Here is a 27,899-nt window from a genome sequence, read left to right as displayed (position 1 = left end):
TTCTGTTGATAGGATATATTACATTAATGGATTTTACTGAGTCTTGGTGTATAATTATTTTCATGGGTTGCTGGATTCACTCTGCTAGTATATTAAGGACTTTGGCATCTATATTCACAAGAAATACTGGTCTGTTGTTTTTGATACCTTTGTCTGATTTTAGTATTGGGGTAATATTAGCTTCATAGAGTGAGTTGGGAAGTAGTCTCTTCTATTTTTTGGAAGATTTTACGAAGAGTTGTTGTTAATTCTTTATATGTTTGAGAGAACTCATTGATGGAGGCTTCTGTGCTGAAGTTTTTGTGTGTGAGGTTTTTTTGATTACTACTTTGGTCTCTTCATTTGTTTTAGGTCTAGTGCAGAGTTGGTGGTATAGTGGTGAGCATAGCTGCCTTCCTTTTGTTTTAGGTCTATTTGGGTTATATCTCCTTGAATCCATTTTGGTAGTTATCTCTTTCTGGGAAGTTGATCTAATCTGTTGGTATACAGTTTTTCATAGTGTTCCTTTATTACCCTTTTGATTCTTGTAGATTCAGTAGTAATCTCCCCTATTTATTTCTGATCCTAATAATTTGGGTTTTCTCTCTCTTATTTTCTTGGTCAATCTAACAAAAAGTTTGTCAGTTTTTGTAGGTCTTTTTAGTGAACCATATTTAGGGTTTGATTTTTTTTCCTGTTTTTCTATTCTGTATTTTATTTATTTACATTGCAATCTTTATTACTTACTTTCTTCCATTTGCTTTAGGTTTGGTTTGCTCTTCCTTTCCCACCCTTGTGTCTTAAGATGGAAATGAAGGTTTCTGATTTGAGAACATTCTTCTTTCTTGAAATACGCATTTATAGCTCTGAGTTTCCCTCAGGCACTGCTTTAGTTGCCTCTTTTACTATGTTGTGTCTTCATTGTCATGTGTCTTATGGTTACCCTTTTGCTTTCTTCTTTGACCCATTGATAATTTAGGATTGTGTTGTTTAATTTTCACTTAATTTGTATATGTCCCAAATGTTTTCCTATTGATTTCTAATCTCATTCCATTATGGTTAGAGAACATACTTGTATTATTTCTATCCTTTTAAATTTACTGAGTTGTTTCATACCCTAGCATATGGTCTGTCCTACAGAATGTTCCATATGCACTTTAAAATTATTGTGTATTGTTATTTAAAATTTTAATGTTTACTTATTTTTGAGTGAGTGGGGGAGGTGCAAAAAGAGAGGGAGACACAGAATCTGAAGCAGGCTCCAGATTCTGAGCTGTCAGCACAGAGCCCAACAAGGGGCTCGAACCCGCAAACCACAGGATCATGACCTACGCCAAAGTCAGATGCTTAACCAACTGAGCCACCCAGGCACCTTTCTATTACTATTGAATGGAGGGTTCTATAGATGTCTTTTAGGGCTGGTTGGTTTATAGTGTGGTCAAAATCTTCTATTTTCTTGTTAATCTTCTTTGTTATCATTTTATCCATTATTGAAAGTGGATGTTACAGTCTTTACCTGTTACTATGGATTGTCTATTTCTCCCTTCATTTCTATCAGTGTTTGTTTCATGTATTTTGTGCTTCTTTATTAGGGGCTGATATGTTTATAACTTATATTTTCCTGACTTGCACTTTTTCATTATGAAATGCTTTATCTCTCAAAACATTTTTTATTAATGCAAAGTCACTTTAGCTTTCTCATGGTCACTGTTTGCATGATGTATCTTTTCCCATCCTTTTATTCCTGTATGTCTCCTATAGACAGTGTATATTTGAATCAGCTTTTTAGTCTTCTGACACTCTGTCTTTTGATTGAATTGTGTAATCTGTTCACATTTAATGTTACTGATATAGTTGGCTTATGTCTACCATTTTGTGCTTTTTTTCTTTCTTATGTGTTTTTCTATTTTTTTCTTTATTTCTGCTCTTTCTGCTTTCTTTTTTTTTTTAATTTTTTTTAAACGTTTATTCATTTTTGAGAGACAGAGAGAGACAGAGTATGAGTGGGGAAGGGGCAGAGAGAGAGGGAGACCCAGAATCCGAAACAAGCTCCAGGCTCTGAGCTGTCAGCACAGAGCCTGACGCGGGGCTCGAACCCACGAACTGCGAGATCATGACCTGAGCAGAAGTCGGATGCTCAACCGACTGAGCCACACAAGCACCCCTGCTCTTTCTGCTTTCTGTTACATTAAGTGAATATTTCCTATGTGGCATTTTAATTTCTTCAATGTTTTTTACTTTTTTTGGGTATTTTTAGTCAGTTTTATAGGATTTACCATATACATCTTCATGAATCCAAATGTACTTCTTACTTATAGTAGCTTAATTGTAGCATCATATAGAAAAAAGTACCTTACCATCTATAGGCAGTACAGCTTTGCTCCCACCTATTTCCTTTGTGCTATTTTTGTCAAATATATTACATTTATATATGCTATGGGCCAAACATTAAATTATATATATATTGTTTTATATAGTTGATTTTTAAATCAATTAGAAGAAAGGAAGTCAAACATGCTACTCTTGGTTTTGGGATTGTAAGTTTGAGCCCCACATTGGATGTAAGAGATTACTTAAAAATAATCTTTTTTAGGGCCGCCTGGGTGGCGCAGTCGGTTAAGCGTCCGACTTCAGCCAGGTCACGATCTCGCGGTCCGTGAGTTCAAGCCCCGCGTCAGGCTCTGGGCTGATGGCTCAGAGCCTGGAGCCTGTTTCCGATTCTGTGTCTCCCTCTCTCTCTGCCCCTCCCCCGTTCATGCTCTGTCTCTCTCTGTCCCAAAAATAAAATAAAACGTTGAAAAAAAAATTTTTTTTTAAAAAAATAAATAAATAAAATAATCTTTTTTAAAAAATAAGAAATTATGCTATTCTAGCATCCCATCTTTTGAAATTATACTTAAAGATTTTATGAAGCTATTTGGGGAACAGAATGCATGTTCTTTAGTTATCCCATAGGTGTATCAGCATCATCCTCGGTGTCAATGGCAACATTATGGTGTCAGTCTAGGAGCAGACTTAATAAGTAGCTAAATTACTACCAGAAAGAGCAGCTTACAATCAATATCATAAAGCTAAAATTATTGTTTGGCAGATGTTTTCTGCCACTTCACTGAGCTTCTAAAGTGATGTATCCAACAGGTCCGGTAACACAGCTGCTTAATGATAGCTAGTTCATCCTAGTGGGTCAGTCAAAATATCGTCCTTCTCAAAACCAGTCATTCTCCCAAGAGCACCAGAGATATATTTATGGTTGATTGTGTTTGATAATAGCTGCCCTTACAGTGCTCAAGCCAGAGGCATCTTTTATCTAAAATATGATAGTGGATTTTGGCTCCCCTACCAGTACTTGGAAAATTCAAAGTTCATATTTGAGGAAAATGTTAGCCCTTAACTGCAGGCACATTTGCAGCTTACCTGTTTATCTAATGGGAAATAATCCTCTCTTAAGGCCAGTTTTTCACCCAAGGCTCTCAGTTTGCAAGTAAAATATGAACTGTATCTCATATCAAGACTGGATTCTTCTATAATTAACTACATGCTTTAAATTCATCATAGAATATAGTTATGATATGTGTGTAATCTAGTACCTTCCAGAGGCTTAAATGCTTCCTTCTTTTATCAGCCTGATAGAGTTGTATGGTCCTCTGGGATCCCATTTTGTCTTAGCTACCAGGAAGCACAAAGCTATATTCAGTGCTCAGTGAAAGCCACAATTTTATCTCAGGTGGCATTATCCCATCTTTGTTTTGTCTTTTAAGTATTTTCTTTATTTATTAGTCTATTGAGTTTTTAGAAATATTTTACATTTGGGAATAGGTGAGCTTTATAAATGAGTGTTTGTATAAATATGAACATTTAACCAGAAAGCTAAGGAAAATTGGCCATTTGTATTTAAGGAAAAACCTAAAATATTATACAGTAAGTATTTTTATTTTACATTTATTTTTATTAATTGAGCATATAGTTTGGTCAGATTCTAATTAGTTGAGAGTTTTATTGTCCAATTGTCCTAATCTACCTATTGCCCTAAATAGGTAGTATCATCACAAAAGTATGTAAGCTAGAAATCACCTTGACTTGCAGAAAGGTTGTAAGGCAGAAAGCTAATAGTTTCTTCTAGAGACAACAAGTTCAGCTGAGTAGCTGACCCTCAAATGAATTGAAGGTTTGTGTTGCACAGGATCAGTATAACTACCTCCAGATGGCTGTGCTCTGACATCTGCTGAGGAGTTCTGAAGGAGATTCAGATCATTCATTGAAATTACATCCCAAAAACAACATTTAAAAGTCAAACTTTTCAGGCAGTTTTCGTAGGATATTTTTAGTGTTTATTTTTTATACTTGCAAAATGTACTCATATTCATGCCTTTTTGGAAAATACCAAATAATATAAATTGTCAAGAATCAGCTATATTCCCACAACCCTAAGCTGTCCATTGTTGTCATGTTCATGTTTTCCTCTCAGTCTCTTTTTTCTTTTTCTTTTCCTATATTTTGAAAAGAACATTTAGGTCGTATTCATTTGTTTTGGTGTATTGAACCATTTAGTGAGCATTTTGAATTTTTCTTGGCATAGAGTCCTTAGAGAGGAATTAATAGGTCAAAAGATATATCTTTTCTTAAGAACCTTAGTACATTTTGACAAAATCTTCCTTTGATTTACAATCCTTGTAGGTACTAACTTGTTTTTGTTGTTTTCGTGTTTCATAAGAAGAGACATATCTCATTTTAATTTGGTTCTTTGATCGTTAGTAAAAATGTACATTTTTTACATTTCACTGTATTTTGAATTATTTGGCCAAGTCTTTCATCATAGTTTGGTAAGGTAAGTATTAATCACACATTTATTAATGAGAGAGCTGAAGTTCAAAGACATACTACAAGTAAATGGAATTTGAACTCAAACTCATACTGCCTTCTGACACCCAAATCCATGGTTCTTTTCACTGTATCAAGTATTAAATGTTAAAAGCCATTAAATAGATAGCAGTGTGAGGCGCCTGGGTGGCTCAGTCAGTTGAGTGTCCGTCTGACTCTTGATTTTGTCTCAGGTCATGATCCCAGGGTCGTGGGATTGAGTGCCTCAGGCAGGCTGTACACTGAGCATGGAGCCTGTTTAAGATTCTCTCTCTCCCTTTCTCCCTCTGCACCTCCCCCACTCATGCACATGCTCGCTCGCTCGCTCTCTCTCTCTCTCTCTCAAATAAAAAAAATAAAAAGATAAAGGGGCTCCTGGGTGATCAGTAGGTTAAGCGTCTGACTTCGGCTCAGGTCATGATCTCACAGTTTGTGAGTTGGAGCCCTGCATTGGGCTCTGTGCTGACAGCTCGGAGCCTGCAGCCGGCTTCGGATTCTGTGTCTCCCTCTGTGTCTGCTCTTCTCGTGCTCATCTCTCTGTCCTTCTCATGCTCTGTCTCTCTCTCCTTCAAAAATAAACATTTAAAAAAAAAAGTTTTTTAAGATAGTAATGTAACATCACTTGAATTTTCACAAATATGTAGTGAGTATATCTTAATAACAAGTATTATTTTCCACTCACAATGTATCAAATAGATTACCATGATCTAATCAAAAGCATCAGGGGTAACCCCTTAAAGGGCCATTTTTACCCACTTATAAAGGGTTTTATGACATTCTTAAAAATTCTTCACACTTTGGTAGACTACAGTAGGTTTTGGGTTTTAAAATATATATAATGTGTTTATCATTTTTTCCATCATAGCTTTGACTCCAAACTATAGTAAGAATGCAAAAACAAATGACTAGAAGAAAGAGGAATTTTTACCTCTTTCCATAGAAGTCTTACCTCAGTGGAATAACCATAGAACATTGTAGGAATAAGATGAACATTATAGGGGCGCCTGGGTGGCGCAGTCGGTTAAGCGTCCGACTTCAGCCAGGTCACGATCTCGCAGTCCGGGAGTTCGAGCCCCACGTCAGGCTCTGGGCTGATGGCTCGGAGCCTGGAGCCTGTTTCTGATTCTGTGTCTCCCTCTCTCTCTGCCCCTCCCCCGTTCATGCTCTGTCTCTCTCTGTCCCAAAAATAAATAAACGTTGAAGATGAACATTATAGAAAACCCACAAAAAGGAACTTTTTGGATCCTTGTGTCATTTATCAGTCTCCACTGATCCTGTAGAGCCAGTTTTGCAGCGGTTTGACTTGACCGTACCATAGAGTGGGAAGGGGCAGCTCCTTAAAAGTACAGCAAAGCAGTTGCTATAAGTGGTAAGGCCAGTTTTCATTGCAGTGAACTCTAGTACCTTTGAAAGTTGATATTATGTTTTAATTTACATTCATGGTTTTCAGGAAGTTTGGGACCAGATGGATTCATGGGATTGATGCTTTATTTTCCTATTCAGTGGTAGAGTATGAAGTTCTGTAAGGACTAGACCTCGTGTTTTACTTTGTCTTCCAAAGGAGAAATTTTTTGAAGTTGCTACAAAATGACTTTTCCTTTTTGATTATGTATCAATATTTATATTTTTTTTATTTTTTTTTATTTTTGAGAGAGAGAGAAAGCACGAGCACGAGTGGGGGAGGGGCAGAGAGAGAGGGAGACATAGAATCTGAAGCAAGCTCCAGGCTCTGACCCGTCAGCACAGAGCCCAGCGCGGGGCTCAAACCCACAAATGGTTAAAATCATGACCTGAGCCGAAGTCGGACGCTTAACCAGACTGAGCCACCCCAGAGCCCCATAAATATTTGTTTGTATTTTTTTTTTCAAGAGGATGAAGAGAAGGTGACGTCCCTTCCTTTTTTTCTTTTTTTAATTTTTTTTAATGTTTATTTATTTTTGAGAGAGAGAGAGAGAGAGAGACAGAATCTGAAGCAGCCTCCAGGCTCTGAGCTGTGAGCACAAAACCTGACCTGGGGCTCGAGCTCAGGAGCCTCGAGGTCATGCCCTGAGCCAGAGTCGGACACCTAACCAACTGAGCCACCCAGGCGCCCCAATATTTGTTTGTATTTTTTTAATGTTTATTTATTTTTGAGACAGAGAGAGATAAAGTGTGAGCGGGGGAGGGGCAGAGGGAGAGAGGGAGACACAGAATCTGAAGCAGGCTCCAGGCTCTGAGCTGTCAGCACAGAGCCTGACTCGGGGCTTGAACTAATGAACCATGAGATCATGACCTTAGCGGAAGTTGGATGCTTAACCAACTAAGCCACCCAGGCGCCCCTGTTTGTATTTTTAATGTGAGAATGGTGTTTAAAAAGCTGACTCCCCTTTTTTTCTTTTTTTTTTTTTTTTTTAAATTTTTTTTTTCAACGTTTATTTATTTTTGGGACAGAGAGAGACAGAGCATGAACGGGGAAGGGGCAGAGAGAGAGGGAGACACAGAATCGGAAACAGGCTCCAGGCTCTGAGCCATCAGCCCAGAGCCCGACGCGGGGCTCGAACTCCCGGACCGCGAGATTGTGACCTGGCCGAAGTCGGACGCTCAACCGACTGCGCCACCCAGGCGCCCCCTTTTTTTTTTTTTTAACGTGTTCTAGTTCTGCCTTTATAGAAGACAAATTAGATGGTAATTGAAAATAGAGCATTTAAGAAATTTAAGAAAGCTACTCATTGCCCAGTCTTTGTCCCTTAAAGTATCTTCATTTCTTTTGGGGGAGATTAGTCTTGGAACTCACTTTTATAATTCATTTACCTAAGGACCCACTATAGTGACACTATAGTGCCCACAGAATGGCAATCTGTGGTTTGGTAGTATGGGATGTATTGCTCATCTCCGTGACTTGAATATTCTCATCCCTGTTCTGGGTGGCTTCTTGTCATTCATGTGCCTCAGAACTTGGGTAAGCCATTAAGGTGCTTAGTGAACAAGATCAGGGTGAAGGATACTGCACAGCCCAAGAGAATATTTATCCCAATTAGAACAGACTATAAAAAATCTTTCCACCTTTTGGTGAAACTTTCTATTCTCCCAGTAGCAGCATGTTTACAAACCATGTCTTAAGCTGTGTTACTTCCACAGCTTAGCTAATACTCATATAATGCATCCCAATCATAGTTAACATCAGTTTCAGGAAGTACTGTTTTTTACATTTTGTCATATGGTCCAGAATCACCTTTTGTGAAATCCTCTCTTTATATCCCTTTCTTTTTCCCTTTTTGTGAACCACATTGAGTTACTGCTACTAAAAAAAAAAAAAAAAAACAAAAAAACAAAAAAACAAAAAAAAAAACTTTTATGAATTTTTAGTAATTGGAGAATTAGAGAATCATTTTTAACTTTTTCTTACAGAAAATTTTAAATGCATATAAATATAAAGTGCACTGAATCCCATGTACCCATAACTTCTATAGTACTCACCTGTTTTCATCTAAAGCTCTACTTCCTCTTTTTCCCTTATGATTTTGAAGTAAATTCAGGTATTATACCATTTCATTCATGATTATTTCAGTATAGGAATCCCTAAAAGATTTTTTTTTTTAACCCACAGAACTACAATATGGATTCACATTAAAAATCTTAATAGTTAAGGAGGTGCTTGAGCAGCTCAGTCAGTTAAGTGTCTGACTCTTGATTTCGGCTCAGGTCATGATCTCATGGTTCGTGAGTTCAAGCCCCACATGGAGCCTGCTTGAGATTCTCCCTCTTTCTCTGCCCCTCCCCTGCTCGCTCACTCACTCACTCTTTCTCTCTCTCTCTCTCTCAAATAAGTAAAGTTTAAAAAATTTTTTTTTTTATTTTTAATAGTTAACTTCTTAATTGTATCAAATATCTACTTGGTAATTATAATTCTGACTACCCACAAATATTGCTTATGTTTTTACACATTTGTCTTTCTGAATGTCCCATAGTCTGGATTTTACTGATTGTGTCATCATGGTGTTTAACACGTCTACCTATACTCTTTATAATTCAGTAGTTGGATCTAACATATTTTTAATGGAAAAACTTGGTAAAGCTAGATTAAGAAATTATACTCTCTAAGGAAAGTTTATTGAGTGATTTAAAAAACCTGGTAACTAATAGGGTTTTATATATAAATTAAGATTCTGATTACGTGGGGGCACCTAGCTGGCTCAGTCACTGGGCAAACTCAGAGCATACAACTCTTGATATCGAGTCATGAATTTGAGCCCCACATTGGGTGTAGAGATTACTTTAAAAAACAAAAATGATTCTGATTACTTGAGAATTCTCAGAAAGAACTAATAGTATCACTTTACAATTTGAAATTATTTTCCTGAAAGAATTTGCCAAACAGAAAACTTTAAAGACATTTTGTGACAAATCCCATATTAGTTTGAGTCTCAAAAATTAACTTGAGAATTGCAGCAATAACTGAATAGTTTTATATCAACAGCCTCTATTTTTAATCAGTATTTATGTTAGAATATGTCAGAATTATACTTTACTATTTCCTTTATTCTTAGTACATATTTTGAGCAATAAAACATTTTTTTCTGAGTCTCATAATTGTCAAACTGCATATTCTCTTTTCTAAAATACAGCTTAGGGAGATCCAAATAAATTACTTTTTCATTTTGTAAAAGTTATTTTTCTTCTTTTTTAAATAATTATTTGAACAAAAAAAATCATATTTAGAATAAGTTGTAAAAGAATAAGAGCATTGAAATTTGGAGTGGTTTTAAAAAAAATCAGTATTATTGTCATAAACATAAAGAGATTTTTTTTATCCAAAAAGTACTTGTTTATGATTCATAGAGAATAGAGGTAGATTACACTTTTACCCCTAACCAATTTGAGGGGGAAAAAAAAACTTAAATAAATGTATAGGATTGTTTCATTCAAAGAATCTTTACAACCATCTCCATCTCACTGTGCTGTGTTTTTGTGTTTGTTCAATTTTTCCCCCATAGTTCATCAGTAGGTTACTTGCAACATCCAGGATCAGAACAAGTACAGTTTCCTCGAACTACTTCACCATGCAATTCCCAGCAGCTTCAAAGCCACCAGTGTGCAGGTATGAATATAATTGAAAGAAAAGGTAATGATTTGTCCATCTGAGAAATAATTAAATTAAGTTCCTGAGGCATTTCTAGAACAGGATTTCCAACTTCTGTGCTGTGATGTACCCAAAATATTAGGATGCCATGCAAACTCAGAGTTAATGGTTTCCATCCGCTTCTTCCTTTTCTAGTGTTACTACTACAACATTGCTGGCCTGTTTGTCTTCTTCAGATTCTCCTTCCTTCCCTGCCTCATAAATATTGGTGTTCTCTGGAATTGTCTCCTTACTCTTGATACTCTTCGTAGGTGATTCACCCATCTCCTAGGGTTCAACAACTGCTTTTTTGCCAGCAACTCCCACATCTTATTTTGGCTTAGAAGAGGCCATATAGCCAACTGCCTACTGGACATCCCTACCCTGTTGTATCAAAGGCACTTTAGATTTATTAGGTCTCCCTCTTCCTGCATTCTTTATCTCACCTTCTCTCTAGAGACCAAATTAGTTTTCAAAGTCGTAATCAACTCTCTTCTATTCCCTCTTCACATTCATGCTGTTACCATTTCCTCAAATCTCCTACCGTCTTTCCGTCCTTCTTTCCTTCCCCACTGCTGCCATTCTCGATCAGTTCTTTTCACATCTTATTTGCAACAATCTCTTCAGTGTGTTACTGATTTCATGTTTCCCCCACACCCAACTTACCTCCTCCCCAACACATAGCAACACACATGCACACTCACACGTACACACACTGTTCAAGAAATATTTTCCTGCGGGGCGCCTGGGTGGCTCAGTCGATTAAGCGGCCGACTTCAGCTCAGGTCATGATCTCACGGTCCATGAGTTCGAGCCCCACGTCGGGCTCTGTGCTGACAGCTCAGAGCCTGGAGCCTGTTTCAGATTCTGTGTCTCCCTCTCTCTGACCCTCCCCCGTTCATGCTCTGTCTCTCTCTGTCTCAAAAATAAATAAACGTTAAAAAAAAATTTTTTTTTTTTAAAAAGAAATATTTTCCTGAAACAAAAAGTCCCTTTATGTCATTCCTCTGAATCAGAAATGTGCATGGATGGATTCTCCATCTAAACTCCCTACCAAGTAAGCCTCCTATTTATACTTACATGTTCAGGTCATACAAAACTATGCTTCCAGAATGCACCATACTATTTCATGGCAAAGATACTTTTTTATCAGTTCCTCCCTTTGCTTGGAATGCCCCTCTACTGTCTGTTTGTGAGAATCCTGCTTGTCCTTAAAGTTTGACTCAAAAATCACATCTTCTACAAAGTCTTGTCTAGTACTCACAACACGGTTTGTTGCTTTTTTCTGCTTCTATAGTGTCTTAAACTATCCTTTGTCATGACACCATCTTTTATTATAATGATTTCTTAACATATGTAATCTCTGAGAAAGAGAGAAAACCATAAATGGTTATCAAATAAATAATAGTGTGCATCCAAGATGGGCTGCTGTGGTTGAGGAGAACTTGGAGGTGTCCCTAAGCAGTCAGCCCTCTCTAGTTTGCTTAGCCAGTCAGGTTGGTTCTCTTTCTGGGGAACTGGAAACTACCATTTTGGTTACTGCAGTGCAAGTTGTGGTCCTGGGGGCATAAGAATCCTGCCTTACCTTACGCTGAACGGGTGCATGCCTAATACTAGCTGTGCTGCAGACTAGTACACGAGAGAAATAAGTCAAACAAAGAGACATAGAGTAATCTGCTTATCTCTACTGTATAATTAACTGTTTATACATACATGTGATCATCGTGGCTTTTTAAAGTTAGCCAAGGAGGTCTTCCTAGCTGCCTTTTTCAGATAAGAACATATAATAAAAGAGTTAAGTAACTTCCCCAGAGTCAAGCATTTCAGAGTACAAAAATTGGGCTTTCTGATTCCCACATGGCAAACTTTTTCTTTTCTGTGTATTTAAAGTAATGCCAGTTTTAAAATTAATCCATTTTAGCAATCAGTCACTTTTATAGATATCTCATTTATGCTATACTCTACTAGGTTCTGTAGTAGGTAATTGGACTTTCCTAAGTGTTGATCTGTTATTTTTAGAATAACTGAGATGTTTAGGCCTACAGAATCCCATTTTAATGCCTTTTTAAACACACAACACTTGTGGCATGAAGTTCCAGGGCTTAAATATTACTTGTATATATGATAATAAAGTTTTGCTCAGAAATGTAAAATTATTGGCATTTTCTTAGTGTTTAAAGCTACCAGCTAGTTGGTACAGTCTACTGATTGCAGTGTCCCAACTCTGATTTCCAGCTGTGCCACCTCCGCCCCCTGGTGGAGGAATGGTGATGATGCAGCTCAATGTACCAAACAATCCACAATCTCGGGCCCACTCACCCCCACAGTGGAAACAAAACAAATATTACTGTGATCACCAGAGAGGACAGAAGTGTGTGGAATTTAGCAATGTAGACAATATTGTTCAGGTAAGGTACTTCTTTTGTTTATTATAATTTTAAAACTTTCAACATTTGGGGCACCTGGGTGACTCAGTCATTTAAGTGTCTGACTCTTGGTTTCGACTCAGGTCCTGGTCTCAACGTTTGTGGGTTCGAGCCTTGCGTCAGACTCTGCACGGCTTGGATTCTCTCTCTCTGCCCATTCACTGCTCACCTACGTGCGTGCACACACTCTCAAATAAACTAAAAAAAAAAAAAAGGGCATTTGGGGTGCCTGGGTGGCTCAATCAGTTGAGCGTCAGACTTCAGCTCAGCTCATGATCTCATAGTTCATGAGTTTGAGCCCCCCATTAGGCTCTCTACTGTCAGCACAGAGCCTGCTTTGGATCCTCTGCCCTCCTGTTTCTTTGCCCCTTCCCCATTTGTGCTCTTTCAAAAATAAGTAAACATTAACAAAACATAAAGAAAATAAAAATCTTTAAACAATTTAGTCACATAAGATTGACCTTACAAGGCTTTGCTTTGAAAATGACATCCTTTCAAATGGGTAAAGAAGTTTGAACATTCTGTGTAGCCACACTGTTGCTTTCAATATGGAAATACTATTTTTCAACTTTTGCATATTTAAAATGTTTTAATTTTAAAAATCAGAAGATATACTAGATATAAAATTTGGTAAAGAAAGTTAAGTCCTTTTCCTACCTTTTCCATTGAACTGTTAGTGTAATCAGAAGGTAGGTGCAGAACACTCTAATTTTTTTTTTAATTTTTTTGTTTATTTTTGAGAGAGAGAGAGACAGACAGACAGTGTGAGCAGGAGAGGGGCAGAGAGAGAGACACACACAAAATCTGAAGCAAGCTCCAGGCTCTAAGCTGTCAGCACAGAGCCTGATACGGGGCTCAAACCCACAAACTGTGAGATCATTACCTGAGCTGAAGTCAGACACTCAACCAACTGAGCCACCCAGGCACCCCGGAACACTCTTTATTGTAGAAGAAATTCAGTTAATAAATGTAAAAGCAATAGTAGAATTTAAAAATCACCATTTTGAAATCTCACTGAAATAATGGATCATAAAGAAAATCGTCAGCAAATGTCAAGAACATTATGAAAAGCTTTATGGGGGAATTTAAAATGGGTAGATTAGGGACACCTGGGTGGCTCAGTCAGTTAATCATCTGGCTCTTGATTTCTGCTCAGGTCATGATCTTAAGGTTTGTGAGATGGAGTCCCTGGTCAGGCTCTGTGCTGACAGGGAAGATTTTCTCTCTTTCTCTCTGCCCCTCTCCCATGTGCACACACCCTCTCTCTCAGACTCTACAGAATTCTCTCTCTCCCTCTCTCTCTGCCACTTCCTATGTGCATGCTCTCTCATGCTCTCTCAAAATAAACATTAAAAAAAATTTTTTACATAAACTGAAATACGGGCGCCTGGGTGGCGCAGTCGGTTAGGCGTCCAACTTCAGCCAGGTCACAATCTTGCGGGCGTCAGGCTCTGGGCTGATGGCTCAGAGCCTGGAGCCTGTTTCCGATTCTGTGTCTCCCTCTCTCTCTGCCCCTCCTCCGTTCATGCTCTGTCTCTCTCTGTCCCAAAAATGTTGAAAATAAAATAAAATAAAATAAACTGAAATATTTCAAGGCACATGATTAAATCATGGGAGAATAAAAAGGGCAAAGGTCATTTATAGGCTAATTCACAAACTGTAAATGCCCAATGACCATTAATCAGAGGAGAATACAAAAATATTTTTTATTTATGTAATTAGGAAAATTTAGGAAGACTCATAATTTGCAGTATGGGCAGAGATTTCCAGTTACAAACTCTCTTGTTCATTCTCAGTGGTACTACCAATTCATAAAACTCTTTTTGGAGTGCAGTTTAGTGACAAAAATAATCCAATTAAAAATTGGGTAGAAGACTTCAAATAACATTTTTCCAAAGAAGACATACAGATAGCCAACAAACAAATGAAAAGATGCTCAACATCACTCATCAAGGAAATTAAAATCACAATGGGATATCCCTTTACACCTGTCAGAATGGCTAAAACCAAATGACAAGAAATAGCAAGTATTGGTGAGAATGTGGAGAAAAAAGAACCCATGTGCACTATAGGTACAATGCACACTGGTGCAGCCACTGTGGAAAACAGTATGGACTTTCCTCGAAATATTAAAAATAGAAATACCATGTGATCCGGTAATTGTACTGGATATTTATCCAAGGAAAATTAAAACACTAATTCAAAATTTAAGTGGCCCTATGTTTATTGCAGCATTATTTACAATAGCCAAGATATGGAAGCAACCTAAGTGTACACTGATAGATGAAAGAAAGATAAGGAGAATGTGGTATGTATAAATAATGAAATATTACTCAACCATAAAAAAGGATGAGATCTTACCATTTGCAACAACATGGATGGACCTAGAGGGTATTATGCTAGGTGAAATAAGTCAGACTGAGAAAGACAAATACCATATGATTTCATTCATACGTAGAATCTAAAAAACAAAAACAAAAAAATGATGAACAAAAAGCAGAATCAGACCTATAAATACAAAGAACAAACTGGTGGTTGCCAGAGGGAAGGGAAATGGGGAAATGGACAAAATAGATGAAAGAGAGTGGGGGATACAGGTTTCCACCTATGCAATGAACAATTCATGGGGATCAAGGTCACAGCATAAGGAATATAGTCAGTGATACTGTAATAGCATCATATGCTGACAGATGGTAGCTATACTTATGGTGAGAATAGCATGACATGTAGACAAGTTGCATCACTGGGTTGTACACCTGAAACTGCCAACTATACTCAAATTTTTAAAAATTTTAATGTTGAACAAATCCATGAGTTATACTGATTTAAATGAATAAATGGGAGGAAAAATGAAGTTCTTTTTTTACAGTGAAATATGTACTAGTAAATATGATGGAATTAGAAGATCACCACCTGGAAACCAGGAAGTAAGAATCATCACTAGAGCAGAGAGGATTCTAGGAAAGTGGCAGAGTAGGAAGCATCAGGAGTCCATCTCTACACCTAGAAATAATTACACTGGCAGAATCTGATGTAACAGTTTTGTTGCTTTAGAATCTATTGAAGGCTTGCAACTGCCAGGGGAAAGCTTGGGTGATAAATTGAACTTAATTTCAGTCAGTTTCAGCTTTTAGCACAGTAGCAACTACCCATCCTTACCCCCAACCCCTAGGAGGCAACTGTGCATGTTTTTTACTAGAGCAGCTGACAGGAGCCAGGATGGGCAAAAAAGGACCCTGTCCTCCAAATACAAGGTATTTATATTCTGATCATGGGTTTCTGCTTCTGATCACAGAGGTGCAGACAAAGAGGCAATAACCATTGTTGTACCTTACCACATTGCTGCAGATCTCTCCCCCGACACTTCTGGGGGACTTAAAGTGCTGGTACCCTGTCTTTCCTCCTTTTGTTTTTCTCTTTGAATCGTTTTTGGGAGCCAAACAGTAAGGACTAAGACATTCAAAAGCAACTGAATATATGGGGTACATGCCCAGGAAAAGGCACAGGCCAAACACTGAGAAGTCCTTAAGATTATACCTCAGACTGATCTTTGACACAAAGACAGCCTGCAACAGTCAATAAACAAAAACCATAAAAACAACAAAACGCAATAAACCCTGGGAAGGGGGGTTGAATCTGATTTCCAGTTACCACACTATCAGATTCAAACGTCCAGTTTTCAACAAAGAGTCACAAGGCATGCAGAGAAACAGGTCAGTATTGCCCATTCAGAGGAAGAAAATCAACATAAATTGTCTTTGAAAAAGACCTGATGACAGATAATTAAAAAAAAATTTTTTTTTTTTTTTGAAATTTAAGGGGCGCCTGGGTGACTCAGTCAGTTAAGCATCCAACTTCAGCCCAGGTCATGATCTCATGGTTCGTGAGTTCAAGCCCCACATCAGGCTCTGTGCTGACAGCTTGGAGCCTGGAGCCTGCTTGGATTCTGTGTCTACCTCTCTCTCTCTCTGCCCCTCCCCAGCTCATGTTCGCACTCTGTCTCTGTCAAAAATAAATAAACCTAATAAAAAAATTAAAATTAAAAAAAAAAAAGACCTGATGGCAGATCTCCCAGACAAAAACCTTAAAACAACTGTCTTCAGGCTGCTCAAAGAACTGCAGGAAGATGTGGAGAAAGACAAGAAAACAATGAATAAAATGGAAATATCAATAAAGAGATAGAAAACCTAGAAAACGCCAGAAATTCTAGAGCTGAAAATATAATAACTGAAATGAAAGTTCCCTGGAGGAATTCAGTGGCAGATGTGAGGATGCAGAAGAAAGAATCTAAGAACTTGAAGAAAGGACAGTGGAAATTGTCAAGTCTGAGGAACAGACAAACCAGAATGAAGAAAAGTGAACAAAGCCTAAGGGACCTGTGATACACCATCAAGTTGACCAACAAACATATTGTGGTTGTCATGGAGGGAAAAGAGAATATTTGAAGAAATAATGGTTGAAAACTTACCACATTTGATTAAAGACATGAATATAAACATCAAGCATTGTGATGAACTCTAGGTAAGAACTCCAAAATACCCACTCTGAGATACAATATAATCAGTCTTTCAGAGGACAGAGTATTAAAAGCAGCAGGAAAGGCACAACTCGTCACATACAAGGAATCCTCAAAAAGATTATCACCAGAGTTCTCATCAGAAACTGGAGGCTAGGACAGCTGGCCAATATATTCAAAGTGCTAAAAGAAAAAAAAAATGTTAATGAATCCAGTATCTGGTAAAAACTGCCTTTCAAAAGTGAGGTAGAGGGCTCCTGGGTGGCTCAGTCAGTTAAGCAGCCGACTTGACTTTGGCGCAGGTCATGATCTCACAGTTAGTGACACTGAGCCCCACAATGGGCTCTGTGCTGACAGCTCATAGCCTGCTTGGGATTCTCTCCCTCTGTCTCTCTGCCCCTCCCCCACTCAATCTTGCTCACTCAGCTCTCTCTCAAAATAAATAAATAAATGAATTTTAAAATAAAAGTCAGGTAGAAATTAAAATTCCCAGATAAACAAAAAACAGAGATGGGCCATGCAAGAAATTCTCAAAAGAGTCCTGCAGGGTAAAGTAGAAAGAACATTGGACAGCAAGACAAAGCTATATAAAGAAATAAAGTTCTCAAGTTAAATACATGAGCAATTATAAAAGCTAGTAGTATTGTGCCAGTGGTCCATAACTCTACTTTTTACTTTCTACGTGATTTGAGAGACGAATGCACTTAAGTATTTTTTCATAAACAGTATCTAAAAGGTAGCGTTCTAGCTTTGATTTGTAACTCCAAATTTTGTTTTCTATATAATTTAAGAGTCTCATGCACTTAAAAGAATTACTAGTGGGGCACCTGGGTGGCTCAGTCAGTTAAGCATCCGACTTTGACTCAGGTCATGATCTTGCAGTCTGTGAGTTTGAGCCCCATGTCAGGCTCTTGTACTGACAGTTCAGAGCCAGGAGCCTGCTTCAGATTCTACATCTCCCTCTCTCTGCTCCTCTCCTGCTTGCATGCATGTGCACACTCTCTCTCTATTGTGCACGCGCTCTCGCTCTCTCTCTCTCTCTCTCTCTCGCTCTCTTCCAAAGATAAATAAACACTGAAAAAAAAAGGAATTACTACTTTATGTTTTGGGACACACAGTATATAAAGATGTACTTTTATGTCATAAGCAACCAAAAGAGGTGGGGACAGAGATATAAAGAAGCAGAGTTTTTGTATATAATTAAAGTTAAGCTAATACAAATTCAAAGTAGAGTGTTGTAACCTTAGGATGTTAGGTGTAATGCCTAAGGTAAACACAAAGGAAAATGCTAGGGAATATATACAAAAGGAAATGAGAAAGAAATTTAAACATTTAACTACAAAAAAAAAGAGTATGCAGGGGGGCGCCTGGGTGACTCAGTTGGTTAAGCGTCCAACTTTGGCTCAGGTCATGATCTCACGGTTCGTGGTGGGTTCAAGCCCCATGTCAGGCTCTGTGCAGACACGCTCAGTGGAGCCTGCTTCCGATTCTCTGTCTCCCTCTGTCTCTGCCCTCCCCTGCTCATGCTCTGTCTCTCTTGAAAACAAAACACTAAAAAAAAATTTTTTTTTTTTTAAATGGAGTATGCGGGAAATGAGTAAGAAGGAAGCTATAAGGCATATAGAAAATGGCAAAATGACATTGGCAAGTCCCTCTTTGTCAGTTATTTTAACTATAAAGACAGATTGGCAGAATGGGTAAAAACACTTGATCTAACTAAGAGATCTAAGAGACTCCCTTTAGGTCCAAAGACACAAATGAATTGAAAGTGACAAGATGCAAAAATACAGTCCATGAAAATAGCAAGCAAAAGAGAGTAGGTAGGGGTAGTTATGTTAATATTAGATAAAATAAGACTTTAGATCCAAAAAATTTTCTAGATACAAAAGTTCAATACAGTAAGAAGATATAATAATTATAAACCTGATTGTATAAACCTAATAATTACTTACCTGATAACAGACCATCAAGTAATAGTTGGAAACTTTAACACTCCACTCTCAATAATGGATACAACAACCAGGCAAGAGTTAAGTAAGGAAATAGAGAACTTAAACACAAAAAAACAACTAGATCTAACAGACATACAAAGAGCATTCTACCTACACATCTGGTCATTTGTGAACAGTGTATACATTCTTCTTATGCACATGGGACATATTCTTGGATAGACCATATCCAAGGCCAAAGTTCAATCTCAGTAGATTTTAAAAGGTAGATATGAGCCAACATTGTACTGGGAGTTCTACCTGGAGCTGTTAGGCAAGAAAAAGATATAAAAGGCATCCAAATTGGGAGAGGAAGTAGTAAAATTCTGTTTACAGATAATATGCTTTCCCCGTAATACTAGAACTAGAAAGGAAAAAAAAGTAATTTAACATTGAAGAAACCTGGCAGACACCACCTTACAAGTGATGGAAGTAAGCAACACGTGGACCTCAGGTTCCCTCTTACATGATGCATTGAGAAGACACAGCATCACTTTCCTAGTACTCCTTCCCCAAATGTATCTTGTGAATTTGGGGATGAAGAAGTAGCAGGCAAAGCCAAATTGAGGGACATTTTACAAAATAACTGATCTTCAAAATGACCTTCAGAAACTGATCTTCAAAAATGTCAAAGTCATGAAAGAGAATGAAGACTGAGGCTCTGCTCCAGATTTAAAAAGATGAAAGAGACATGACAACTAAATGCAACATTTGATTCTGGACTAGAAGAGGAAATGTTTTCTTTTTTCTTTCTTTTTTTTTTTTCTGTAAACTATGTTAGTAGGACAGTTGGTGAAATTTGAATAAATTCTATAGATTACATAATCTTACTGTCTTATTAATTGCCTGATTTTGATAATTCTTTTTTTTTTTCAAGGACTTTTCTTAGAAACTTCATTTCAATTGTTAGAAACCTCTTTATTTCAAGTGTTCTTAAACACTCTACTACATATATTACAGAATAGGATCACTTTTATATAGATTTGATGATTCTACTGTGGCTATTTATGTAAGAAAATATCCTTGTTTTTAGGAAAAAGACACTAAATTAGTTATTTTGGGATGAAGTATCGTGAACAACTCATTCTCAAATAGTTTGGGAAAAAAATAACAGTATATACAGAGAAAGAGATAAAGATTTTAAAAACATGCAGAGAGAGATTTATATAAAAACGTAAGAATATGGGAAATCCGAGAATTCTTTGTATTATTTTTGGTAACTGTTCTTTAGGGATGAATTGTTTAAAAAGGAAATGCTAAACAGTTAACATGAAAAAAAGAATGAGATAGGGGCACCTGGGTGGCTCCGTTGGTTAAGCTGCTGACTTCAGCTCAGGTCATGATCTTGCACTCCGTGAGTTCAATCCCCATATCGGGCTCTGTGCTGACAGCTCAGAGCCTGGAGCCTGCTTCAGATTCTGTGTCTCCTCCTCTCTCTGCCCCTCTGCCTCTCATGCTGTCTCTCTGTCTCTGTCAAAAATAAATATTTTTTAAAAATTAAAAAAAAAAAAAGAATGAGATAAATGTGTATTTTTTCTCATGGAAAAGTATCTCCAATATGATTGTCCAGGTACAAAAGCAAGATTAAAAAATAGGATGTGTAGTCTACTTCCATTTTTATAAAACATAGATAGACATATGGATGCATACATTTGGGCATAGAAACAATCTGTTACTGGTACTTACCTTTGGGAGTTGAAAACTATAAATTTTCATGTTTTAACTCTTACAATAACAAGTATATATTTGTAATCAGAAAAAAATTAAAAATTTTGTTCAAAAGCTAATTTGCCAAATTGTGACTAAAATGCTGACCAGTTTTTTTGATGTGATTACAGCACAGCCCTCAACTCAGTAGTCCCATTGTTTCACCAGCTCAGTCGCCAGCACCAGCGCAGCTGACCACCCTGAAAACTGTCCGTCCTTCTGGACCACCCCTTTCCATCATACCTCAGTTTTCTAGACCTTTTGTTCCAGGGCAAGGTAAGTGCTTGAAACTAGTCACAGCCTCAGAGTTGTAGGACATCCCTTCCCCTGGATGATGTATGGAATTGTCGAATCACTGTATTATACACCTGACACTGATGTAACACTGTATGTTAACTATACTGGAATTAATTTTTTTTTTTTTAATTAAAAATAAGACATCCCTTCTCAATCACTTTGTGATTTCCCTTGGTACTGCTTTCAGTTCTCCACGGGACTGCATTTTGACCTCCACCCAGGCATATTTATTACCATATATTCTCCTAACCTTAATGTTTCATCACTAGTTAATAATTACTAACTTAGTAATTCCTTCCATTCAGTAATTCTTTATGTGATATAGTTAAAGTGACCTTAACTTATTATCCTTAGACTCCATTTCTCTGTAGTAGTAATATGCAATGCTATAAACTTGTTCTTTATTTCTAATACCTATATTACAGTAGCATATATCAAGAGTTTATTCAAAAATGTATTCAACAGTTTTTGAGGCCTTATTGTGACCCTGACATACAAAAACGAGTAAGGTGAAGTCCTCTTCCTCACCGACCCTCGGTCTAGTTGGAGGAACAGACCGCAAATGGATAATTATAGAATAATATTTTTGGAATTTATCCTAAGCATAATGCACACAATGATTTATCCACAGAAGAGTTTGGTCTATAGCAGAAAAAATGCAAAACAACCTAAATGTCTTATCAGTAAGGATTAGAGTATATCTATATAGGGAATACTAAGTAGTTATCCAAAAAATGTGTTTTAAAGAATCATTGAAAGAAGAAATACAGTACAGTGAATGATTTTAAAAAACATGTTACATGAAGAGGAGTGGTGGTAGATACACACTTCAAGTTATGGAATGAGTAAGTCACAGGCATGGGGAGTATAATATAGGGAATATATTCAATGATATTATAATGGCATTGTATGGTGACAGATGGTAGGTACTCCTGTGGTGAGCATAGCATAACATCTAACTTGTCCAGTCACTAATGTAACATTGTATATCAACTGTACTTCCATCTATTTATTTTGCAGGAGAGTGCAAGCAAGGGAGGGGGTTACTGGAGAGATGTCTAGTAAGCCTTTGAAAAGGTGCTCAACATCATCCATTAAATATTAGGGAAGGAATATTAAAATGTGAATGAAATATCACTTTGACCCCACTAGAATGGCTATAATCAAAAAGATTAACACCACTGAATGTAGGTGAAGTTACAGAATTCTTGCACATTGGTGTGGAGGAGTAAAATGATAAAACCATTTTGGAAAAAAGATTTGAGTTTCTTACAAAATTAATCACTTACCTTGCAATGCAGCAATTCCACTCCTAGGTATTTACCCAAGAGAAATGAAAACATATTTATGTAGACTTGTACAGCAAATTATATAACAACTTTATTTTATTATAATCACCCAAACTGGACATAACCCAAATGTCCACCAACAAGAGACTAGATATACAGATTGTAATGGATCCTTACAATGGAATACTATTGAACAACATGAATGAACAAGGCAGACTGATCTGCAACAACATGGATTAATTTCAGAGTCATTATGTTAACCAAAAAACAAGCCAGACACAAAGACATACTATATTATTCTAATTAAATGAAATCCAGTTATAGGCTAACTAAGGTATGATGTTAGAAATCACGTAGTCATGTGGATGGGATATGGACTTGACTGGTAAGGAGCTTGAGGGCACTTTTCAGGGGATGGAAATGTTCATTGTCTTTTTGGGTTTTGATTACATGAACTTTACAATTGTTGGAATTCATCAAACACTAAAGATGTGCATTTTATTTTATATAAATTATATCTAAATTTTTTTCAATATTTATAAAACACACAGAACAAAGACTGAAAAGATACACACCAAAATGTTAGAAGTGATGGCATTACTAGAATGGTTTTTATTTTCTCTTTTGTAATTGTTTCCAGGTTTTCTACAAAGCCACGTACTTTAATAATCTAGAAAAATAAAACATAAAAAGTGAATTGAAAGGGCGACTGGGTGGCTCAGTTTGTTAATCGTCTGACTTCGGCTCAAGTCGTTATCTCACGGATCCTGAGTTAAAACCCCACATCGGTTCTGTGCTGACAGCTCAGAGCCTGGAGCCTGCTTCCAATTCTGTGTCTCCCTCTCTCTCTGCCCCTCTCCCACACACACTCTGTTTCTCTCTCTCTCTTTCTCTCAAAAATAAATAAACATTTGAAAAAAAATTTTTAAGTTCATTGAAATAGTGTGTGGCAATAGTGTGATACTGGGATGCCTGTTCTAGGAGGAACATACAGCATGGCCTATATGGAGGAGTCTTTGATTATTGCTGTCTACAACTCATCTCCATAATGGAAAAGAATACTGCTCCACAGGCCTAAACTTAACTCTGACTTTCTTGCAGCTGTTCTTTATACATCTTCGTGCTTTGCATTGTATCTCTGATCTCAGTGCTAAGCCACCATGCCATATCTGCCCTTCACATGGTGCTTGGGAAGGAGCAAGTCTGTCATGGGTGTGTCCTGCAGGGAGCTGCCCTCGCACCTTCACACTGTCAGATTAGAGCTCTGTGGAGTAGGGAGAAGTCCACAATGTGCTTTACTCTGTTATCAGGCTTTCAGGAGAAGGGATGTATAATTCCCCGAAGTGCTTTCCTGGCACCTGTGCATAATCCCCCTCCAAACCCAGAATGTGCTGAATTGGGGAACTTATGGGTAAAATAAAATGAGGATATTAACAAATGAAAACATTATTCTCCAGGAGAATGTCTTTGCAGTCAGCATTTATTAAGCCCTTTAAAGAGTGTTTAAGAGCAGACCCAAGACCTAAAACGTAAATATACCCTTTGGTTAACACCGTAAAAATGTTTGTAATGGGTGCCTGGCTGGCTCATTCAAAAGAGCATGCAACTCTTGATCTCAGGGTCATGAGATTACAATGGGTGTAGAGAAAAGTTTGCAATGAGAATATATAAATGTACATATGCATATATTTATAGTAATTAATAGTGATTTGGGGAGGGGTGCCTGGCTGGCTCAGTCAGTAGAGCATGTGACTCTTGATGTCGGAGTTGTGGGTTCCAGCCCCACAATGAGTGCAGAGATTACTTAAAAAATTAAAAATCTTTAAAAAAAAAAATAGTGACTTTGGGAAGATAAACTTAATGTTTTTCCTTCTCCTCAAATGTAAGTCATATTAATTTTTAATCATCATAGAAAACGTGGATTTTAGCATCTCACATGGGTGGAAATGGGCATTACAGTTCTTCTGGAATGTTAAGGTATAAATAGATTAAGGTAAATGAAGCTTCCCTCCTTCCTATCCCCCGTCTTCCCAGTTCCTACCTCCTACTTTCTTCGTAACCACTGTTTTTAGTCCTTACTCCTTTCAGAAGTTTACCCTTCCTTTTGAAAGGGAAGATGGAAACTTAAATTCTTTTTTAAAATGTCAGTACCTACACTTTTTTAATCTACCAAATGTGTTTTCCCTACTCATGTTAACTATTTTGGACAATTTAGAAAACTTAGGGAAGTACTTTTAGAACTGAGCAGAAAACAATGTAAAAGTTTTTTTAATTGACTTTCAGGAGATGCCAGATATCCATTACTTGGCCAGCCTCTGCAGTACAACCCTCCTGCTGTTCTGCATGGACACATTCCAACCCAACAGGTATGAAAGCTGTCTGGCGGTCTAGGCTTTGTTGGCAGGATGTCATAGCTCCTTTGCACAGAGTGTGGGGGGTCCTGGGCCCACCTGCTGGCAGTTCACAAGAAGTCCTCTGTACCACAGCCAGCTGACTTATCGATGTTGTCCCATTGAGTCTGGCCACACAGAGAGCAGACAAGGAAGAAGGTGGTTTGCTGTTTGGCTAAGCGATCAGTGCTATCCCAAAGTGGGAGGGGCGGGGGGGCTGGGGCCACAAGCTGGGGCCTTGCTTATGAAAGACAGCAAATGACTGGTTATAGTGAGGAACAGAAGTGCCATTGCCACCCGGTCTTTGGATTGGATTTTTTTCTGCTAAAGTACAGAGCCCAGACTGGGTATGTTTAAGGGTTAAGTGTTTAAACGTTACAGACCTATTTTTCAGCACTATTAACCTTATTTCTCATCTGTTTGTGGGTTTTCAGGGTCAGTCTGGCAACAGGCATGGAAATCGAGGAAGGAAACAAGCTAAAAAAGCTGCATCCACTGACCTTGGTGCAGGAGAGCCAGGTGTGTCCCTGATAGGCAATTAGATGTGGTTCTACAAACTGTCAACCAGTTCAACACTCTTTAGACAAAAATGGGTTTTCCTCTCCTAAAGTCCTGCACATTACAGGAAATTATGTCATCTGTAATGTAGGACTCTTAAGTATATTCTTGTAATTGTCTCATTTCACAGTGCAGCTATAGGTGGATTTAGTAGGGATGAAGGGACCAAAGGGAAAAGTTATGTGTGAAAGGAACAGATAAAATGACATTCTTTGCCTGTGTGTTTTTGGAAAAAGGAAGTAGTCCTTACACCCATGCAGAGATAGTCTGATGAACAAAAACTGCCTTTCTGTGGCAGAGCGCTTTCAATATGTACTCAACAGCCTTGGGTCATTACGACAAGGGCTGTTATCTTTATTTTACAGTGGGGCCATGAAGTTCAGGAGACCGCTCAAGATAACACACCTAACTTAGAGAAGCCACTATACAATGGTGTGTTTTCTATGCATAGCTTTCAGTGAAGACCGAGATGGGTAGTTTAGTACCATTAGCTCTGCACCCCTTGCCTAAGGGGTAAGTAGGAATGATTTTTTAAATGGCCATAATTACAGTTTTGTGGGTTTGAATGGTTTTACAAAATCCCGTTCATTTCTTATGTCATATTTGGGTCTTCGGTACTTTCTGCCCACCATTTTCGTAACAGGGATTATTAATTCTATACCTTTTCCATTCTAGTTGTTGGGAAGGTCTTGGAAATTACTGAACTCCCTGATGGAATAACTCGCATGGAAGCCGAGAAGCTTTTTGGGGAACTCTTTAAAATTGGTGCCAAGATCCGGTGGCTCCGAGACCCTCAATCCCAGCCCCAGCTGCGTCGTCACCCCCTCTGCTGTGGCAGCGGGGACAACACTGTCAATCCTGAACGTTCTAAACCCAGTGACTTGGCCTCCACTTACACCGTCTTAGCCACATTCCCCTCCATTTCAGCTGCACAGAATGCATTGAAGAAACAAATTAACTCAGTTAACAAGTTTAAGCTGAGAACGAGCAAGAAGCACTATGACTTCCACATTCTGGAAAGGGCGAGTTCTCAGTAACAGAGCCACCTTGGACCCTTGGCCTTTATGATTCCCCTGTCCTCACCCATCTTTAATTGGCTTGGTTTTTGGAGCTTCTGTTAACATGATAGAGACTCCTAGGACGTGTGGTCATGGCGTTATAGCTTTTGAAGACAGGCCAGTGATCCAGCAAAGGGGGGAAATTACACATTTCACTCCAAATGACTGTAGGAATCCACATCGGAATGATACAGAGTTAGCAGCTTTTTCCGAGGAAATGCTGTTCAAATGCCTCCTAACTTTTATAGTTATTTTGTTTTATATTTCTGAATTCTTGTATCAGATCCAGAGCTCTATTGTACAGCAAATTATTCTTCAAAATGATTACAACCAGTTGCAACCTGTATTTCTTTTTTGCAGCCAGCACAATGTGACCCAACAGAGAATTTGGGGGAAAAAGAATGCAGGAATGGAATAACCAAGTCAAAACCATGTACTATCTTCTTGGGGGGCTGGACGGTGACTAAGGAGAGCCCACAAATAGACCATTACTCTTTCCCTGTATCTCTAAACACAGAAACAATTTCCAAAAAATACAGAACTCCCTCATAGGGTCCTTTCCTTATTCATTTAGGTAGTATGAACATTAAGTGTAAAGCAAATTATGTTCTTAACACTTCTTAATCAAACCACTTAGATTCAAGGGGGAATAGGAATCATTTTAGGCAGGAAAATACTTCCACTTTTTTTTTTTTAAGTGTCCCTCTGATAACTAAATGCCACTTATTTGCATTCCCCTCGTGAATATTTTGTCACCTAAGGAAATGCATTTGATGAGTGCTGGAAACTTCTTAAGTGGTTTAAAATCTGTTTTCATTGTTTGCAGCGGATCACTGGACATCAAAGATTCATTGCACTTATGAACAAGGAACCTTTTTTTCATTTTCTGTGTAATTTGCAAGGCTGTACAATGTGTGCTGATGCAAGCCTTTTTCAGTTCAAGAGAATAAATGTTTACAAATACAGACCCATTTTGTCTTTTGTAAATTAAAAACACCTTTTTCAATGAGTATTAGTATGGAAGACCTCCCCCATCTTGAAGACTTCTATTTTAGATTGACAGAAGACAGTAATCCTAATCATTTTACAAAAGTGCTACAAAGCATTGCTTTCTCTGTGGGAGTGATGCCTGTGGGTATGACTCCCGTCATTTTGTTCTCTCATAAAGTTAATACCAGTCAATGAAAGATAGTCTTTAGTATGAATACACTTACAGTCAGGCAGCTAAAAATCAAACATTATGTTTGGTTAGATAAAGAATTTGTGGTTTTAGCCAACATATTGAGCACCCAGTTGTCCAGTTTACCTCAAATGCTTTATAGAAAACTTTTCCCGTTTGCTAGCCAAGCAAAGTCAAAGTGTTTGTGAAACCCAAAAGGTGGGAATGTCTGCCGTCTGCAACTTGGCTAGAACCCAGTTTTCTTCCAGCCTAGACTACAGGTTTACTTGGCAACTCAAGAGCAACAGGTGTTACCAGACTGGTGCAGATGTTCACTCGCTCTAAAGCTTCTGCAAAGTCCCCCTTGGTCTCAGGGCACCCGAGGCCTCCCTACAAGCTGGTACGCCCTGATGTTGAATATTGTACTCCTGGGAAAAGTTGGAGCTGCCTTTGAACCATGTCAGATTCAGGAGCCATACCAGAAGGAAAAGTAAGAGTGAGAACTGTGAAAGTCCCTCACTTCCAAGGCCTGTCAAGTTTTTATTATTTTTGACTGTAGAGAGTCAAAGAAGGATAG

At 37.9% G+C, this 27,899-nt stretch overlaps 1 protein-coding gene across 14 annotated transcripts in view; it reads left to right on the top strand.

The window, feature by feature from the left end:
• The window catches only part of R3HDM1 (R3H domain containing 1), a 207,876-nt gene extending 180,748 nt beyond the window's left edge, over window positions 1–27,128 (top strand). For all 14 annotated transcript variants that reach the window (XM_047873290.1, XM_047873299.1, XM_047873295.1 and 11 more), the window contains 6 exons: window positions 9,810–9,913; window positions 12,170–12,342; window positions 20,703–20,847; window positions 24,441–24,523; window positions 24,982–25,066; window positions 25,781–27,128. In XM_047873290.1, coding sequence (XP_047729246.1) covers window positions 9,810–9,913; window positions 12,170–12,342; window positions 20,703–20,847; window positions 24,441–24,523; window positions 24,982–25,066; window positions 25,781–26,142 — 952 coding nt within the window. In that variant the 3' untranslated portion in view covers window positions 26,143–27,128. The remainder of the gene's footprint in view (window positions 1–9,809; window positions 9,914–12,169; window positions 12,343–20,702; window positions 20,848–24,440; window positions 24,524–24,981; window positions 25,067–25,780) is intronic.
• The last annotated feature ends 771 nt before the right edge of the window (window positions 27,129–27,899 follow it).

The sequence above is a fragment of the Prionailurus viverrinus genome, chromosome C1 (genome assembly GCF_022837055.1).
Source record: "Prionailurus viverrinus isolate Anna chromosome C1, UM_Priviv_1.0, whole genome shotgun sequence".
Lineage (NCBI taxonomy): Eukaryota > Metazoa > Chordata > Mammalia > Carnivora > Felidae > Prionailurus > Prionailurus viverrinus.
This window is presented reverse-complemented; position numbering and strand designations above follow the sequence as displayed.